This window comes from Macaca nemestrina, chromosome 12 (genome assembly GCF_043159975.1).
Source record: "Macaca nemestrina isolate mMacNem1 chromosome 12, mMacNem.hap1, whole genome shotgun sequence".
NCBI lineage: Eukaryota > Metazoa > Chordata > Mammalia > Primates > Cercopithecidae > Macaca > Macaca nemestrina.
The window spans coordinates 13,169,364-13,186,422 of NC_092136.1; the positions used below are offsets into that span (position 1 = coordinate 13,169,364).

The 17,059-nt window shown below is 47.5% G+C and overlaps 1 protein-coding gene across 1 annotated transcript; it reads left to right on the forward strand.

The window, feature by feature from the left end:
* The first annotated feature begins 96 nt into the window (after positions 1–96).
* LOC105464643 (pre-mRNA processing factor 19) lies at positions 97–15,895 on the forward strand. The gene is made up of 16 exons (XM_011712681.2): positions 97–323; positions 2,785–2,934; positions 3,111–3,187; positions 3,769–3,910; positions 3,994–4,067; positions 4,184–4,246; positions 5,103–5,144; positions 5,274–5,348; positions 5,714–5,789; positions 5,952–6,061; positions 7,331–7,486; positions 7,740–7,809; positions 8,042–8,127; positions 8,396–8,566; positions 8,718–8,823; positions 15,365–15,895. The coding sequence occupies exons 1-16, from the start codon at positions 305–307 to the stop codon at positions 15,460–15,462; spliced, it is 1,515 nt and encodes a 504-aa protein (XP_011710983.1). The 5' UTR covers positions 97–304; the 3' UTR covers positions 15,463–15,895.
* Positions 15,896–17,059: the final 1,164 nt, after the last annotated feature.

Sequence of the window (17,059 nt, forward strand, 5' to 3'; positions counted from 1 at the left end):
GCCAATCCCCGGGCGCTTTACGGAACGAGCCGAGTCAATCCGGAAATAACCGAGTGTTCGTGGCGGGCCCTTTCCTGCCCGGCTGCATTCTGGGAAAGGTCTATTTCCGTTAGGTGCTGGAGGCAGTGGCGCGCGGCTGTCCCCATTCCCACGTGAAGCGCTACGCGAGCATCGCTCGACTGGCGGCTCCCAGCTCGCAGCTGAGCAGTCCCGGCAGCAGCGGGGGACCGGAAGTGGCTCGCGGAGGCTCGGAAGCCAGTCCCGGAGTCCGGCGTGTGGCGCCTGGGAGCGCGGCAACGGCGCCATGTCCCTAATCTGCTCCAGTGAGTGTTGCCTGCGGCCGAGCGCGGGTCGCAGGAGGCCGGAGAGCGGCGCGGGAGCGTGTGCGGGCCACTGCGGCGCCGGGGCCGGGGCCGGGGTGGAGGCGGGAATGGGGCGCTCCAGAGGCAGAGCGGCGGCCTGTCAGCCCCGGAGCCCTCCCCTCGGAGCGGGGTGCATTTGCGCAGTGCTCCGCAGTTTACATAGTGCCGGAGGTTTATTGTCGCAGGCATTACTGAGGCAGGTCGCCTCATTCTACCGAGTGGAAACAGGCCTGGACAGAGGGAGCTGGTGCAGGGGAAACAGCCTTGATGTAAGAGTCAGGAAACCCGAGGTCTTGTCCAGGGTCCGCCTCCTGTTGGCTTTGTGAATTGGCTTAAGGCTCTGTGCCTCGGTTTCCCCATCTGCAAAATTGAGAGCATTGCACTGGATATTTTGTGAGGCCTTGCTCGGATAGTCGCAGCTTTTGCAATTTGTAAAGGTCACATGATGAGTTAGAGGTAGGCAAGGCTGGCAGCTAGGTATATGGCTCCCAGCCTTACAGTGTATGACTAATTAAAAACAGCGCACATTTATAAAGCCCTTATTGGTTTACAACGCGCTTCCAAGTCTAGGATCTCATTTTATCCTCACAAGAATTCCCTAAAGGAGAAAAGATCCTGGTGTTGCAAATGAGGAGGCAAGGCTCAGGAAGAGCGGGGCTTATCTAAGAATGCGTAGCTAGTCAATGGCAGAGCTGGGTGACGTAGTTAGGTGACACGGAGTTTGGAGCCTGAATCCTTGCTTTTTCCATACCTTCCACTATCGTTCCCTTTGATATTTTATCATGACGTACATACGTTTTCCTTTCCCTTTTCGTTGTTTCATCAGATTACTCGTTTCCCCTCCCTTTTGCTATTCACCTCCGTCTCTTCTCAGAACCTGTACGTTGATCCAGAGAGGGGGAAGAAGGAAGGGAAATGATGGAAAAGGAATCCCTCACATTGAAGAAATTACAGCTCGCAAAGTACCTTCACATTCATTGTTTCCTTCCAGTCTTGGGAAAGCTCTCTTTTACGTTCCCCAGCACTATCTTTCCTGGCAGGGTTCACTCATTCGTTAGATGTTTACCGAGTGCCCCGGGGGCATCTGCATTGTACTGGAAGTGAGAGACCAGCTGTAATCCTTATCCTCAAGGGGCGCACAGTCTATGCAGGCAAGAGTGTAAATGATACCTCTATTGCGGGTTGTTGTGAACATGAATTACTGTACTGTATGCCTAGAATTGTGCTTGGCACATAGACATGTGCCATGTAAATATTTTTATTGTAATGATTGCCACTTTGCTCCTTGGAATCTTCCAGGTGATAAGTGTCTGCCTGTATCCTAATCAGTTGACTGGTAGCTGGCAGACGTCAATAGCTTCAGGATGGGGACTGGTCACCTAGAAAGACTAAAGGGTATTAGAAAGTTGGGATTTTCAGTCCTACCCCCCACTTACCTGGGGAACGAGAGGGGCTGAAGTTGTTACTAGTGACCAGTGATTTATTGAATCCTGCCTTTGTAATGAAGTTTTCATAAAAATACAAAAGGGCAGGATTCAAAGAGCTTCTGTATAGCAGAACATGTGGGCGTTCCTGGAGGGTGGGGTGCCCAGGGAGGGCATGGGAAGCTCTGTACTCCTTCTCCCATACCTCATCCTATGCACCTCTTCATCTATACCCTTTGTAATATCCTTTATAATAAACTGGTCAACATAAGTGTTTCCCACAATTCTGTGAGTCACTGTTGAAAATTAATTGAACCCAAAAAGGGGGTCATGGGAACCCTGATTTACAGCTGGTAGATCAGAAGAACAGGTCAAACAACCTGGAGCTTGCGATTGGCATCTGAAGGGGTGGGGGAGTCTGGTGGGACTGAGACCTCAACCCGTGTGATCTGACAGTATCTCCAGGTACCTGGTGTCAGAATTGAATTGGAGGACACCCGGATGGTCACATCTGAGGTCACAGAAGTATTTTGTTTTGTGAGAGAATAGGAGAAACTGAGTTTGTTATTCCTATATTCTCAGACTTTATAATTTCTTTGATAATCCCTCTGGAGCTATAGACTAAGATGGATGGAAGGGATTTGAATGGCTTCATGTGTGTCTCCATGTCATGGAGTAAACTGTATTCATAGAGTACACAATCATTGTTCAGATATTAGGTGGCGATAATGGACTGCTGTTCTCTAGGTGCTTGGCACATAGTAGTTGTTAATAATTATTTGTTGACTATCTGATTGTCAGGAGACTAAAGGAAAAGCTAGTTCCACAGCTGGAAAGCATTCTGGGGCCAGTACAGAACTGGCTTAGGGTCAGATGTCTTGCTTTTTGCTAGTTGATTGTGAGGATGCCTAGTCTTGTTGGGGCTAATAGCAGATGAGGAATCCTCTAGGCTCAAGATTGCCTTCACTCCAAGCTCACTGCCGGCCTTTTCTCTACAGTCTCTAATGAAGTGCCGGAGCACCCATGTGTGTCCCCTGTCTCTAATCATGTTTATGAGCGGCGGCTCATTGAGAAGTACATTGCAGAGAATGGTACCGACCCCATCAACAACCAGCCTCTCTCCGAGGAGCAGCTCATCGACATCAAAGGTGCCTATTGGCTGCCTTAGTCTAGGGCCATCTTAGCTCAGAGCCTGAGAGGATGGGAGGTGGTGCCAATGCACTGGAGGAGGAGATGGTGGGCTGTTTATGGCTAAAAGGAAAAGATGTGATGGCAGGGGAGGTCCCTGGGTTATGCTCTTCATACCTACTTTCCCTTTCGGCAGTTGCTCACCCAATCCGGCCCAAGCCTCCCTCAGCCACCAGCATCCCGGCCATTCTGAAAGCCTTGCAGGATGAGTGGGTGAGTTCCTGCAAGAGAATTAGCATCTTCCCCACTTGAAGAGAATGCATCGCTGAGTTAGGACTTGGGGGTGGGAAGGATGGAGAATTATTTAGATAATCATCATCAGGGTTTTGTGACATCAGGGTTTTGTTTTATTCTTTGTTGTATCCCCAGCACTGAGAGCGCCTGGTACGTAGTAGGTGCTCTAGAATTATGAACTGAATGATTGAATACATCCTGCAGGACTGTCTGGCACAGTGCCTGACACAAAGAGGGCAATCAATAAATAGCAGCAGCAGCAGTGTTGTTATCCTCTTTTAGAGAGGTGACGGCATGACAGCTGGAATTTGCCAGTAAATTAGGGAAGGCAGGGATGGGAAAGAGCTGACTGCCACTCCTGTCTGTGTGCCCAGTGTTTGGCTTGGGGTAGGAGCTCAAGAGTGTCTGCTGGCATATTCATGGTGCTCGGATATTGTTTGGGTCACTGATACTGGTCTAGGCTGTGGGATAGGAGGCAGCATCCACTCCCCAAGAGCTGGCTCCACTGGGTGCTCCCTGCGCCCCCCGCCTCAGCTCACAGTAATATTTGCCTCTCCCAGGATGCAGTCATGCTGCACAGCTTCACTCTGCGCCAGCAGCTGCAGACAACCCGCCAAGAGTTGTCGCACGCTCTGTACCAGCACGATGCCGCCTGCCGTGTCATTGCCCGTCTCACCAAGGAAGTCACTGCTGCCCGAGAAGGTGCAGCCTGCCCCCTGCCATCCCCCACCCTGAGCTGGTTCTGCTTTGTAATATCCCATTTCTAACATCGTCTTTTCTCTCAGCTCTGGCTACCCTGAAACCACAGGCTGGTCTCATTGTGCCCCAGGCTGTGCCAAGTTCCCAACCAAGTGTTGTAGTAAGTGTCCCCCTTCCCTTACCACAGCCCATTTGTGTGCAGTGGCCCACAGAGCTGTCCTTATGTAGGTGTCTTTGGTGCTCTGTGCCCCTCACCCTCACCTTTCTTCTCTTCAGGGTGCGGGTGAGCCAATGGATTTGGGTGAGCTGGTGGGAATGACCCCAGAGATTATTCAGAAGGTAAGTCCTGCTCTCACCTGGTGGGAGTGCTGATGGGCCCTTACTTTTCCCCATCTGTCTAGAGTCCATCGTGACTAAAATCGCTATGCTTTTGGGAGTTGAGTGGTGCAGAGCGTGGATTCTGGGCCCAGATTGCCTGGGTTTGTATTTTGATGCCACTACTTGTAAGCTACATGACCTTGGCTTCCTTAGCCGATTTCCAAGTCTCATTTCTGTAGCTTCTAAACTGAGAATATAATAATATCCACTTTATAGGCTTGATGTGGGAATCTAAACGATTTAATTACTGATAAGTGCACCTTTTAGCCCTTATTGTTTTGGGTATTATTTGCAGATAGTAAACTACTTTTATATATTTTCTTGCTTTTTTTCTATGAGGGCAATAGGACAGGAATTATAATCCTTATTTTACAGATGAAAGACACATAGAGGCAGAGCTGGGCTCCTGATTGCAAGTCCAGTGGGATTCTCATTTGCAGGGCTTTTTAGTGTCTTTCTGAGCAGTTCAAATTGTCAGCATGTGTCTGAGCCCTTGGCTGAGTGGCATGTAGACCTATGGGAGCTCTACAGTCCTGGCCTCTATTCCTGCTCTGCTATTTATCACCTCTGCAACCTTGGGCAATTGACTTCACTTCTCTGAGGCTCAGTGTCCTCAGCTGTAAAATAAGGTCATCAACACCCCCCTTATAAAGCTGGGATGGAAGTAAGAAGAGAGAATGCCTTTAAGCCTGTAATGTGGAAATTGGCAGATAGCAAGTTCTGGGTGTTGCTTGTGAAAGCACAGATGTGACCAGCATCCAATGTGCTTTTCTCCTTGCAAGATAATTTGTCTCACATTGAGCCTATTCTTCCCCAGCTTCAAGACAAAGCCACTGTGCTAACCACGGAGCGCAAGAAGGTGAGTTCTCTTTTGAAGCCAGGAGAAGGAGCTGGCCTGGTGGGAGGCAGTTGACCCCTTAGGAGAAAGGGGGCTGGCTGATCTTGGATTCATTGCTGCTGTACTTTGGGGGCTTTTTCATTTTCTCAGAGAGGGAAGACTGTGCCTGAGGAGCTGGTGAAGCCAGAAGAGCTCAGCAAATACCGGCAGGTGGCGTCCCATGTGGTGAGTGTCTGGGTCTTCACTGTCTTGGAGACAGCCCTCCTGTTTTGTGTCTGGGGTGGGCGGGCCAGCATGGGGAGTGCTGAGTACAGAGCTGTCCCGGGCTCCTGGCACTGTTCCTGGCGCTGTTTCTTGCCTGGGCTGCTGAGCTGTCAGGGCTCCTCTTCCTGCCCAGTTGTGGGTTTCCCAGTGATGCAGTGAAGGAGTTACCGCAGCAGGCAGATAGCCAAGAGATATGGATAAGGAGTAGAAGTAACTCTTGCTCCCCTGAGAACATGGGTGACTGGGGATGGCAGTAGGGGAGACCTGTGGCTTTGTGGCCTGCTGTGATTTGGCTGTGACAGGGTTTGGTGTGTCTCTCTGCAAAGGGGTTGCACAGTGCCAGCATTCCTGGGATCCTGGCCCTGGACCTCTGCCCGTCTGACACTAACAAGATCCTCACTGGTGAGAGTCTGGGCCTAGCCCAGCAGGCCAAGGTGGGGAGGGGCAGCGGGGAATTTGCATGCGCCTTGTCCTCTTCATGGGCATGGGGACAAAAGCATTTCCTTCAGCAAAAGGGCCTGGGTGGGCCTGACTCATTGTATGGTCTCTTTGGGTCTTCTCCAGGTGGGGCAGATAAAAATGTCGTTGTGTTTGACAAAAGTTCGGAACAAATCCTGGCTACCCTCAAAGGCCATACCAAGAAGGTCACCAGCGTGGTGTTTCACCCTTCCCAGGTAAGGGGTTCTTGCCACCTTTGGATCTTCTTTCCTTGGCTGTTGTTTGTCCCTCGCCCCCCTGCTGTCTCTGTGAAGTGGGGCTGAGAAAGAGCGCTGACTCCTGAGTGGGCACTTGGAAGGGCTTCACTTTGGAGTTGTGGAGATTGCCCTTCACTCTGCGTGAGACCTTCTAAAGCAGTGGTCTTCCAGCCAGGGAGAGAAGGGAAATGTGTAGTTTGACAAGCATATTCATTGAAAAGTTTTATATTAGGGAAAGAAAAAATCTTACAGTGTTCGTCATATAAACTACAGAAAACAAAGCTCAACTCAATCTCAACTCACAGGTATGAGGAAGACAGATGTATTTGCTTTCTCATGACCCTCCGAGATGGGTAAAAGTCATGTTGACTATTGAAAGTGGTGTGGGTTGTAAATAGAACCTCTGGTTTATAGGGTAAAGGTAACTCATGGGACTGGATTAATGATATTATGGGATTCGAATTTCAAGCCTAAGACAGTTTGGGTTTGGGGCTGCAGGACAGTGGTTGGTTTAGCGCTTCCCAGTCGAGCTTTCCCTTGGACCTTAGGGAAATGAGAAATGTAAGAATGACATGGTGAATTTTTCATGACTAAATTACTCAAATCGAGGGCACTGTTTTCTTGCTTATGGGGTATTAATAGTTAGGTCTCATGAAATTGTATTGATAAAGATGGTAGTTATTTTTGCCTTGTGGCTTTTAATATCCTAACTAAACAAAAAATTGGTGAGTGAGTGATACGAAATTCTCTCCCTGCCCCAAATCTTTTGGAAAACTAACTTACCCTGGAAATCCATAAATGTGGGATGCACTGAAATACAGCCATGCAGCCCCTTCGAGTCCCAGTACTGCCCAGACCTGTGCCATACAGTACAGTAGCAATTAGCTACATGTGGCTACTTAAATTTCAATGAAATAGAATAAAAAATTCAGTCCCTCAATTGTACTAGCTACATTCTTCCTTTGGTCCTGGAAATGGGAAAATTGCTCTCTGTTGCAGTTAGCCTTTTTACCACTAGATGGCGCGGACGCCTCCACAAGCCCTGATGATGTATGAGTTACGACTTTAATAGCGTTTACCATTGGCTGTTGTGGGCACCTTTGGGTGGGTAGGTGGTTCCAGGGAGGGCAGGGCTGAAAGGTGAAGCAATTGTTGGTAGTTTTGGGCATCCCCTGCCCCCTTTTATAACATTGTTTTGATCTGTGTCTCTTCTCTGACTCTGATACTCTGTCTTTGTTTTCCTTGTAGGACCTGGTGTTTTCTGCTTCCCCCGATGCCACTATCAGGATTTGGTCGGTCCCCAATGCCTCTTGTGTACAGGTGGTTCGGGCCCATGAGAGTGCTGTGACAGGCCTCAGCCTGCACGCCACTGGTGACTATCTCCTGAGCTCCTCTGATGATCAGGTGCGGTCCCAGCCAGTGCCCTGGAGAGGCTTGCTGGTCCCCAAGCTTGAACATCCTGGGTGGCGGGAACATCTTCCCACCCCAGCTGCTTCCCCAGAACCTCAAAGGAGAATGTTTCCTCTCTGCTGGGAGGTGCTAGGTTTGCCAGGGTTTACCAGACCAGGGGCTCTGTCTACCTGAAAGGCCACCAAAGCCTGGGACCCACTTTCTCACTGACTCCATTCTCTCTCTCTCTCTTTTTTTTTCCCCCCAGTACTGGGCTTTCTCTGACATCCAGACAGGGCGTGTGCTCACCAAGGTGACAGATGAGACCTCTGGCTGCTGTAAGTTGCCTCGTAGGCGCTCAGCCTTTTTGTTTGCTATTTATTATTTACTTTTACATTTTATTTAGTCGTTTGCTTATTTGTTCTAAAGATACATTTACCATCAGCACCTGCCTAGTGCAGGCTTTGTGCTGGGTGCACTGAGGACCGTGAAGAACAAGGAACCTAACTTTGCTGCTCTTAGTCTCTCCCTGGTGGGCTCTGACCACAGGTCCGTCTTCCTCCTCCACAGCTCTCACCTGTGCACAGTTCCACCCTGATGGACTCATCTTTGGCACAGGAACCATGGACTCTCAGATCAAGATCTGGGACTTGAAGGTAGGACACGGTGGGCTTCCATCTGAGGCCCAGGGCCAGAGCGGGTGTTTGTGACAACGTGGTGCTGATGAGGTGCTTGTGGCACCTGGCACTGAAGGGGCCATCGCTGGCTATGCCTGTGTGATATGATGGTGTGGTCTGCGGGGTCCCGCTGGCTGGCCTTCCTGGAAGGACAGTGAGGGACATCTCAGGTAGGGGTTTGGTGAGCTCCATTTTCTTCCTCTCATGATCTGTGGGTGACGTGTTTTACTACCCACCACCACTGTAGGAACGTACTAATGTGGCCAACTTCCCTGGCCACTCGGGCCCCATCACTAGCATCGCCTTCTCTGAGAATGGTTACTACCTGGCTACAGCGGCTGATGACTCCTCTGTCAAGCTATGGGATCTGCGCAAGCTTAAGAACTTTAAGACATTGCAGCTGGATAACAACTTCGAGGTATGCCCTTCCCCCGCCCCACCCAGCTTTCCATTGTGTCTCCTTGTTTGTCGATTATTTATTGAATTAATCTAATTGCTTCTGCTTATCCGCAATTGCCCCATAGTTTCTGTTCCCCTTGTGTGACCTTCTCTCTCTCTGTTTCTGGCAGGTAAAGTCACTGATCTTCGACCAGAGTGGTACCTACCTAGCCCTTGGGGGCACGGATGTCCAGATCTACATCTGCAAACAATGGACGGAGATTCTTCACTTTACAGGTAGAGGCTGGTCCTGGGCTCCTGGGGTCTCTAGGTGCCCAGGCCCGGAGGGAAGCCTCACTGGGTTAGGAATTTCTAGGACTTGCATGAATTTACCTAAGCAGCTTTCGGTTACCACCTGAGGCAGAGCTTTATGGCTAAGGAAGCAGACTGAGTCAGACTGCGTGGCAGTGGATGCTAGTAGTCGCTCTGCCACTTCATGCCGTGTGGCATTGGGCAGGTTACTGAAGGGAGAGAAAACTCCCTCTGAAGGTTTGATAACTGAATCTAAAATCAATGAACATTAGGCAGAGTGACAGGAGGAAAGCCATTTTAATGACGTGCATATGCATGGGAGGCCCACATTATATTAGACCTGCAGAAAGGTCAGATGATTGAAGCTTATACAGTCTATATATCCTTTAATAATGGGGATATGTTCTGAGAAATGTCTTGTTAGGTGATTTCATCATGTGTGACCATTGTAGGGTGAACTCACACGTATCTGAATGGTGTAGCCTGCTACACACCAAGGCTGTTGCTATAACCTTAGTGTAGTCTATTACTGCTCCTGCGCTGCAAACCGGTACAGCATATTACATGTAGTGAGTACAGTTATAACACAGTGGTGAGTATATGTGTATCTAAACCAATCTAAACATAGAAAAGGTTCAGTAAAAATAAGGTAGAAGAGATTTTTAAAAAATGGTACACTGGTATATTGCTTGCCATGAATGGAGCTTGCAGGACTGGAAGTTGCGTTCAGTGAGTGAGTTGTGAGTGAATGCGAAGGCCTAGGACATTCCTGTACACTGCTGTGGCCTTCATAAACACAGTGCATTTAGGTTTTACTAAATTCATAAATAGCTTTTTCTTCAGTAATAAGCCTTAACTGACTTTTACTTTATAAACTTAAAAAAATGGATTATTTTGTAATAACATTTAGCTTAAAACAAAAACACATTGTACAGCTGTACAAAAATATTGTCTCTCTACATTCTTATTCTATAAGCTTTTTTCTGTTTTCTAATTTTTTTAATTTTTATTTTTTACTTTTTAAACTTTTCTTATTAAAAACGAAGACACAAGCACACATTACCCTAGACTACGCAGGATCAGGATCACCAGCTGTGTTAGTCCGTTCTCACACTGCTGCGAAGAACTGCCTGGGTAATTTATAAGGGAAAGAGGTTTAATTGACTCCCAGTGACTGGGGAGGCCTCAGGAAACTTACAGTCATAGCAGAAGGGAAAGCAAACACATCTTTCTTCACATGGTGACAGGGGAGACAAATGCTGAACAAAGCGGGTAAAGCCCCTCATAAAACCATCAGATCTCGTGAGAACTCACTATCATGAGAACAGCATGGGGGTAACCACCCCCATGATTCAATTACTTCCCACTGGCTCCCTCCCACAACACGTGGGGATTACGGGCACTACAATTCAAGACGAGATTTGGGTCGGGGCACGAAGCCTAACCATAGCACCAACATCACTGTCTTCTACCTCCACATCTTGTCCCACCGGAAGGTCTTCCGGGGCACTAACACACGTAAACCTGTCATCTCCTATGGATGATAATGCCGCCTTCTCGGATACCTCCTGAAAGGGCCTGCTTGATGCTATTTTACAATTAACTTTTTTTTATAAGTGGAAAGAGTATGCTTAAAATAATACCCAAAAAAGTATAGGATAGGCATACCTTGTCTTATTGCACTTAGCTTTATTGTACTTTGTGGATACTTTGCTTTTTATAAATTGAAGGTTTTTGGCAACCTTGCCCCGAGCAAGTCTGTCAGTGCCGTTTTTCCAACAACATGTGTTCACTTTGTGTCTGTGTGTCAAATTTTGGTAATTCTCACAGTATTTCAAACTTCATGATTTATTGTGTCTGTTATGGTGATCTCTGATTAATGATCTTTGATGTCGCTATTGTAATTGTTGGGGGGGCACCATGAAATGTGCCCATATAAGATACGAAATCGATAAATGAAATGGTGTGTGTGTTCTGACCACTCCACCCACCAGCCGTTCCCCATCTCTCTCCCTCTCAGACGTCCCTGTTCTCTTAGACACAACAATATTGAAACTAGGCCAGTTAATAACCGTATTATGGTCTCTCTGTGTTCAAGTGAAAGAAAGTGTCCCATGTTTCTTACTTAAAACCCAAAGCTAGAAATGATTGAGCTTAGTGAGGAAGGCATGCAAAAAGCCAAATAGGCTAAAAGCTAGGCCTCTTAATGCCAAATGTTAGTCAAGTTATGAAAGCAAAGGAAAATTCTTGAAGGAAATTAAGAGTGCTACTCCAGTAAACACACGAATGATAAGAAAGCAGAACAACCTTATTGCTGATACGGAGAAAGTTTCAGTGGTCCGGATAGATCAAACCAGCCACAACATTCTCTTAAGCCAAACCGTAATCCAGACCAAGATCCTAACTCTTGAATTCTATGAAGGCTGAAAGAAAAGTCTGAAGCTAACAGAGAGGTTGGTTCATGAGGTTTAAGGAAAGAAGCCATCTCCATAACAGAAAAGTGCACGGTGAAGCAGCAGATGCTGATGTAGAAGCTGCAGTAAGTTATTCGGAAGACCTAGCTGAGATCATTGACGGGGGCTACACTCAAAAGATTTTCAGTGTAGATGGAATAGCCTTATATTGGAAGAAGGTGATGTCTAGAACTCCCACAGCTAGAGAGAAGTCGATGCCTGGTGTCCAAGCTGCAAAGATCAGAGTGATTCCCTTGTTAGGGACTCATGCAGCTGGTGATTTTACATTGAAGCCAAAACTCATTTAGCATTCTGAAAATTGTAGCGCCCTTAAGAATGCAGGGCTAAATCTACTCTGCCCGTGCTCTGTAAATAGAACAACAAAGTCTGGATGACAACACGTCTGTTTACAGCATGGTTTACTGAATGTTTTTTAAGCCCACCATTAAAAGGTACTGTTCAGAAAAATAGAGTCCTTTCAAAATATCACAGTGCACCTCATTACCCTAAAGCCCAGATGCAGATGTTTCATGCCTGCTAACATCCAATCTTCAGCTTATGGATCAAGGAGTAATTCTGACTTTCAAGTCTTATTACTTAAGAAATATGTTTTATAAAGTTATAGCTGCCATGGATAGTGATTCCTTTGATGGATCTGGACAAAGTAAATTGAAAATCTGGAAAGGATTCACCATTCTACATGCCCTTAAAAGCATTTGTGATTCATGGGAGGAGGTTAAACTATTAACATAAAGAGGAGTTTGGAAGAAATTGATTCCAACCCTTCAGCCCTCTTGGATGACTTTGAGGGATTGAAGACTTCAGTGGAGGGAGTAACTACAGATGTGGAGGAAATAGTAACAGAACTAGAATCCGAATGGAGTCTACAGCTGTGACTGAATTGCTGCAGTCTCATGTTAAAACTTTAATGGATGAGGAGATGTTAAGGATGACCAAAGAAAGTGGTTTCTTGATGGAATCTACTCCTGGTGAAGATGCCGTGAACATTGGTGAAATGGTAATGAAGGATTTAGAATATTACATAAACTTAATTGATAAAGCAGATGCAGAATTTGAGAGGATTGGTTCCAGTCTGAAAGTTCTGCTGTGGGTAAAATGCTATCAAACAGCATCCATCACAGAGAAATCTTTTGTCAAAGGAAGAATGAAACGATGTGGCAAACTTCATTGTTGTCTTATTTTGAGAAATTGCCACAGCCACTTCAGCCTTCAGCAGACATCACCCTTGTCAGTTAGCAGCCATGAGCATCAAGGCAAGACCCCGCTGGTGGGTCTTGGAAAAAGATTACAACTCTCTGAGGTGTCTGATGGTTGTTAGCATGTTTTAGCAATAAAGTATTTTTGATTAAGGTATGTACATTGTTTACTAGACATAATGTTATTACACACTTAATAGACTACAGTATAGTGTAAACATAACATTTTTTTTGAGATGGAGTCTCTATCGCCCAGGCTGGAGTGCAGTGGCACGATCTCAGCTCACTGCAACCTCCACCTCCTGGGTTCTAGCACAGGTGTGCACCATCACACCCGGCTAATTTTTGTATATTTAGTAGAGACGGGGTTTCCCCATGTTGGCCAGGCTGGTTTTGAACTCCTGACCTCAAGTGATTCACCTGCCTTGGCCTCCCAAAGTGCTGGGATTATAGGCATGAGCCACCATGCCTGGCCAACATAACTTTTATATGTACTGAGAAACCAAAAAAATTTGTGTGCCTTGCCTTATTGCGTATTTGCTTTATTGGTGGCCTGGAGCTGAACCAGCAATATCCCTGAGATATGCTTATACATAAACCAGTAACGTAGTTATTTGTACTGTACCTAATTGTGTTATACATTTTTTTTTTTTTTTGATATGGAGTCTTGCTCTGTCACCCAGGCTGGAGTGCAATGGCTCGGTCTTGGCTCACTGCAACCTCCGCCTCCCGGGTTCAAGCATGTGCCACCACATCTGGCTAATTTTTTTTTTTTTTTTTTTTTTGTAGTAGAGACGACATTTCTCTATGTTGGCCAGGCTGGTCTCAAACTCCTGACCTCATGATCTGCCTGCCTTGGCCTCCCAAAGTGCTGGGATTACAGGCGTGAGCCACCGCGCCCAGCTGTTGTACTTTTATACAACTGCAAGTGTAATAGTTTTGTTTATACCTGTATCCCCACAAACGTGAGTAATGCATTGCACAGTGACATGAAGATGTTTATGACATCACTTGGTGATAGGAATTTTTCAGCTCCACTGTAATCTTATGGGACCATTGTGTGGTCCATCGCCGACATGTCATTATGTGACACATGACTCTATGGCATCCTGAGCTGTAGAAGGGAGTAGGGGCCTAAGGCTTCTAGGGGGTGGTGGTGACACAAGTTGTGTAGGGGGATGGGGAGGAAGTGCACTACAGAGTCTCTCAGGTAATAAAAGTTGTCTCAGAGCAGACCTTAGATCAATAATGCATGATAGTATGTGACAAAGACCGGCATCTAGTCTTCTCTCTTTTGAGACCAGTTCATTTTCCCTGGTTGCGATTCCCAGGGAGGGGATTCATGATGTTCCTTTCAGATGATCTGCCCTTAGATAGAGAAAGAGGGGCAAGAAACAGGAGGGCAGGACATGGTCAGAGAGACCTTGGTTCAGAGCCCTCAGCATGTCAAACCACCATACTTTGGGGTATTGTTTTCTGAGATCCAACATTACTTAACCTCTCTGGAGCCTCAGAAAAGTGGGAGTGGTAACAGTACAGACTCAGTGGGGTTGTTGAGGTTTAGATGAAAATACATACAGGTGCTCCTTGACATACGGTGGAGCCACATCCTGATAAATCCATCATAAGCTGAAAATACTGCAAGTCAAACCATGGTAAATCGGGGACTGTCTGTGAATACATAGGTCAGAACAGTGTCTGGCACATAGTCAGGATTTGCAGTTGTACTTACTCAGCATTGGGTCTTAGTCTGTTGTGGGACAGAGCAGTGAATAAGACAGATCCGATTTGGGCACTGATGTAATTTATAGTCAGGTTAGAAAGGCAAATGTAGATTAATTTCACACATACACATTTAATTGCAATTATAAGTGCTAGAGAAGAAAAGTATGAGATGGTGAGAGAATGGATAACAGGGTTTCTAACATAGCAGTTATGTGGCCCTGGGTACGTGACTTTCCCTTTCAAAGCTTTAGCTCCTTCATCTAGAAAATGGGAATATTGGCATAGCTTTGCAGAGTATGACAGCTGGTGTTGTGGAGGTGGCATGCTAATATGCTGGTTAACAGGGTGCCTGATGCTCACTTAAGATGCTGCGTGAATGGGAGCTACTGCTGTGTGTGTTGATGAAATTCTCGTCCTCAGTAGCAGTTTGTGAGCAGGATACAAGATACTTCTTCTTGCCCCGTATTCTCCCGAGCCCTGCTCAGTGTGTTTGTGTAACAAACGTGTCCATCCTAACAGTATAACTCACCAGTTTTCATCCCGTACTGTACCTGGTGTTTTGATTCGGAGCTGAGTTAGGTAGCTGAAAATACAGCGTGAACTTTTTAATGGGGAGTTCATTGACTCCAGGTGTGATCCTAAATCTAGAAGGAATTTGGCCAGATGTTCATGAATTTCCTGAGTCCCATGAGGAATGTTGCCCAGCCCCATCTGCCCCTTATCAGGTCCTGCTCTATGTTAGGGGCCTGAGCGCCCTGGGGTTGGAACCCCATGAGCTAGAACATGCCGATGGACTGTTCCACTTACGAGCAAGGAGTGAGCCCTAAGCATAAACAAGCTGAGCTCTGAGGTTTTCAGCTAAACCTAGCCGAATTGCAGTTGCCCAGAAAGCTCTGGTGAGAAGGGGGCTGGCATTGCTTTATTCATTCATCCTACCGGTGAAAAATGACAGGCACTGAGGGAGGCACTGGGGGTAGTGTGCAGGTCAGCCTAGGGGAAACACAGGAGCCTGCGGTGTGATAAATACTAATTAGGGAAGGCCTGATTGTTTGGGAACATGTTATTAGGGATCAGTGTTCAGACTAAAGGAGGAAAAGCCTTCTCACAGTTGCCTCTTATCTTTCTCCTCAGAGCATAGCGGCCTGACCACAGGGGTGGCCTTCGGGCATCACGCCAAGTTCATCGCTTCAACAGGCATGGACAGAAGCCTCAAGTTCTACAGCCTGTAGGCCCTGGCCCTTCTGATGGAAGCTGGGCCTCATCTCAGTAGAGGGGTAGAATTAGGGTTTGGGGGGGTGGGGGGAATCTGTGGGGGGAGGGGGCTCTGTGGGGTGGGACATTCACATCATTTCACTCTGGTCTGAGTGGTGGCCTGAGAACCATGGTGGCATGGACCACCCTCATCCATGCACCTCCATGCACCTCCAGGCCCCATGGGAACGGATGTGGAAGGAAGAACTGTCACCCTCTAAAGGCCCAGGGCCTCTCCCTTCCTGTCGTCCAGTGGACGCGGTGGTGGCTGTTCCACACCCATTTTGTTGCAGTTCTGTGAGACAGGAGAGGCTGAGCCAAGGGAACTGTGAAGGGGATGGGCAGGAGGGCTGTGCAGGGTTTTGTAAGCAGCGATCTAGTTTCATTAAAAAAAGAAAACAATAAACATAACCACCTGCCTGTGTCTGTGTGCACCAGGAGCGCCCAGGGCTGGGAAGGTCAAGGGGAGGGAGCACACACTGGGGCACTGGCTTCCGGGAAGCCCGTCTTCCTTTCCTTTCACAGCTCTTACCCTCTTTTTTAAATTGCACAGCAGAGATAAAAACACATCTGCAGTTGAAATCTGCCATGTCCCTGCGGTTCTTGACCTTGAGTTTCAAGGCCTCAAGTCACTAGTCCTGCCACTTGCCTTGTGGACTTGGTTTCCCACACAAGCCTGGAAGGGAGGGAGACCTGCAGGGAGGATGAGCTGGATCTTGCTGGTGGAGAGGTCCGAGCATCTCCGTCAGGGTTCTTTAGTTGTGGTGCTAGAAAGCCTGCCCTCAGCTGGCATAAGTCAAAAAGGAGATTTTTTTATTGACTATGGCGATTGAAAAGCTGAGGTAGGACTGGTTTTGGGACAAAGATCCAATAATGAATGTGCCTTATAGGGAATTCCTGTAGGGTCATGTGACTGCTTTAGCTTGCAGGTCAGGAAAGGCCTCTGAAGTGGTGATGATGAAGCTGAAGCCGGAATGACAGGGACCTAAGAGGGGAGGAGTGTTGGCAGGCAGAGAGCAGGTTTAGGGCTGGACTGAACCAGATGTATGGAGGAACAGGAAGGAGGTCATGGTGGCTAAGGGGGAGACTGTGGTGTGCAGGCTGGGGTGATTGACAGTCCCCTGACAAGGGCCATCCCAATGGAAGGTCGGGGCTGGCCGCCTGCCTGGAGTGGGGTAAGAGGACATGAGGTGAGGAAGTGTGGGAGTCAGTGATTACAGACAAAAGATAGTGCTGAGAAGGGGAGCTGAGAAATGGGGTGTTACCAGGTGGGGAGCTTTAGGGGCAAAGTATGGTGGGCCATACTGTGGACGTAACAGGAGACCTCCGGGCATGTTTTGCTGGGGCAGTGTTCTGCTGTCAGGGAAGCTTGGGTGTGCCGTATCTGCTGGGAGGGTCAGGATGCCTACTAGCTAGGGAAACTTGAAAAACCCCCCAGTAAAGAAACCACTTAACTTATACATAAGTTGAATATAAACCATTTAACTTACACAAGTGTTTGTTATTAAGAAAAGACCTGGGCCAGGTCTGGTGGCTCAAACCTGTAATCCCAGCACTTCGGGAGGTCAAGGTGGG

What these genes read in the sequence shown, in the direction of transcription:
- LOC105464643 (XM_011712681.2), top strand. An exon ending in CCCCAGAGATTATTCAGAAG is followed by an intron (nt 4,247 to 5,102) that starts GTAAGTCCTGCT and finishes ATTCTTCCCCAG; the next exon opens with CTTCAAGACAAAGCCACTGT. An exon ending in TGAGCTCCTCTGATGATCAG is followed by an intron (nt 7,487 to 7,739) that starts GTGCGGTCCCAG and finishes TTTTCCCCCCAG; the next exon opens with TACTGGGCTTTCTCTGACAT.